General features: G+C 77.5%; 1 protein-coding gene across 1 annotated transcript in view; it reads right to left on the bottom strand.

Annotated features, from left to right (window-relative positions):
• MN1 (meningioma (disrupted in balanced translocation) 1) overlaps positions 1-552 on the bottom strand; it is a 51,691-nt gene that overhangs the window by 39,903 nt on the left and 11,236 nt on the right. Inside the window, exon 4 of the mRNA XM_010582258.1 lies at positions 3-545. Within this exon, the coding sequence (XP_010580560.1) occupies positions 3-545 (543 nt within the window). The remainder of the gene's footprint in view (positions 1-2; positions 546-552) is intronic.

The following is a 552-nucleotide window of genomic DNA, read 5'->3' as shown; positions in this document are numbered from 1 at the left end:
GGCAGCTGCCCCTCGGGCTCCGACGGGGAGAAGACGGGCAGCTCGAAGTGGCCGGCAGGGCCGTCGCCGGGGTAATTGTATTCCAGCGAGTCCACGCCGCCCTGCGCGGGGAGCCGCCGCGGCTCCAGGCCGTGGGGCTCGGAGGAGCCGGCCGCCGGCAGCCCGTGGAAGGAGGCGGCGCGGTTGGGGGACTGGTCGAGGGGCAGGCAAGGCGCCGGCACGGCGTGGCTGGAGGCCCCGGCGCTGTGGTGCTGGAAGTCGGGCAGGTTCCCGGGGCGCTGCTGCCCGAAGCCCTCGCCACCCTGGCTCTCGGCCATGTGCTCGTAGCCGTCGGCGAACGCCGTCTGCCCGCCCAGCGCGCCGCTGTAGCCCAGGAGCCGGCCGCCGTGCACGCAGGAGGCGCCGGGGTCGGGCCCGAAGTTGCCGCCGAAGTGCGGGGGGTGCTGGTGGGGGTGGTGGGCGCCGCCGTGGCCGCCGTGCGGCTGCTGCCCGCCGAAGAAGCCGTGCACCGGCGGCTGCATGCCGCCGCCGTGCAGCTCGGCGGGGCCGCGG

Source organism: Haliaeetus leucocephalus, unplaced genomic scaffold (assembly GCF_000737465.1).
Source record: "Haliaeetus leucocephalus isolate CR32 unplaced genomic scaffold, Haliaeetus_leucocephalus-4.0 Scaffold840, whole genome shotgun sequence".
NCBI lineage: Eukaryota > Metazoa > Chordata > Aves > Accipitriformes > Accipitridae > Haliaeetus > Haliaeetus leucocephalus.
This window is presented reverse-complemented; position numbering and strand designations above follow the sequence as displayed.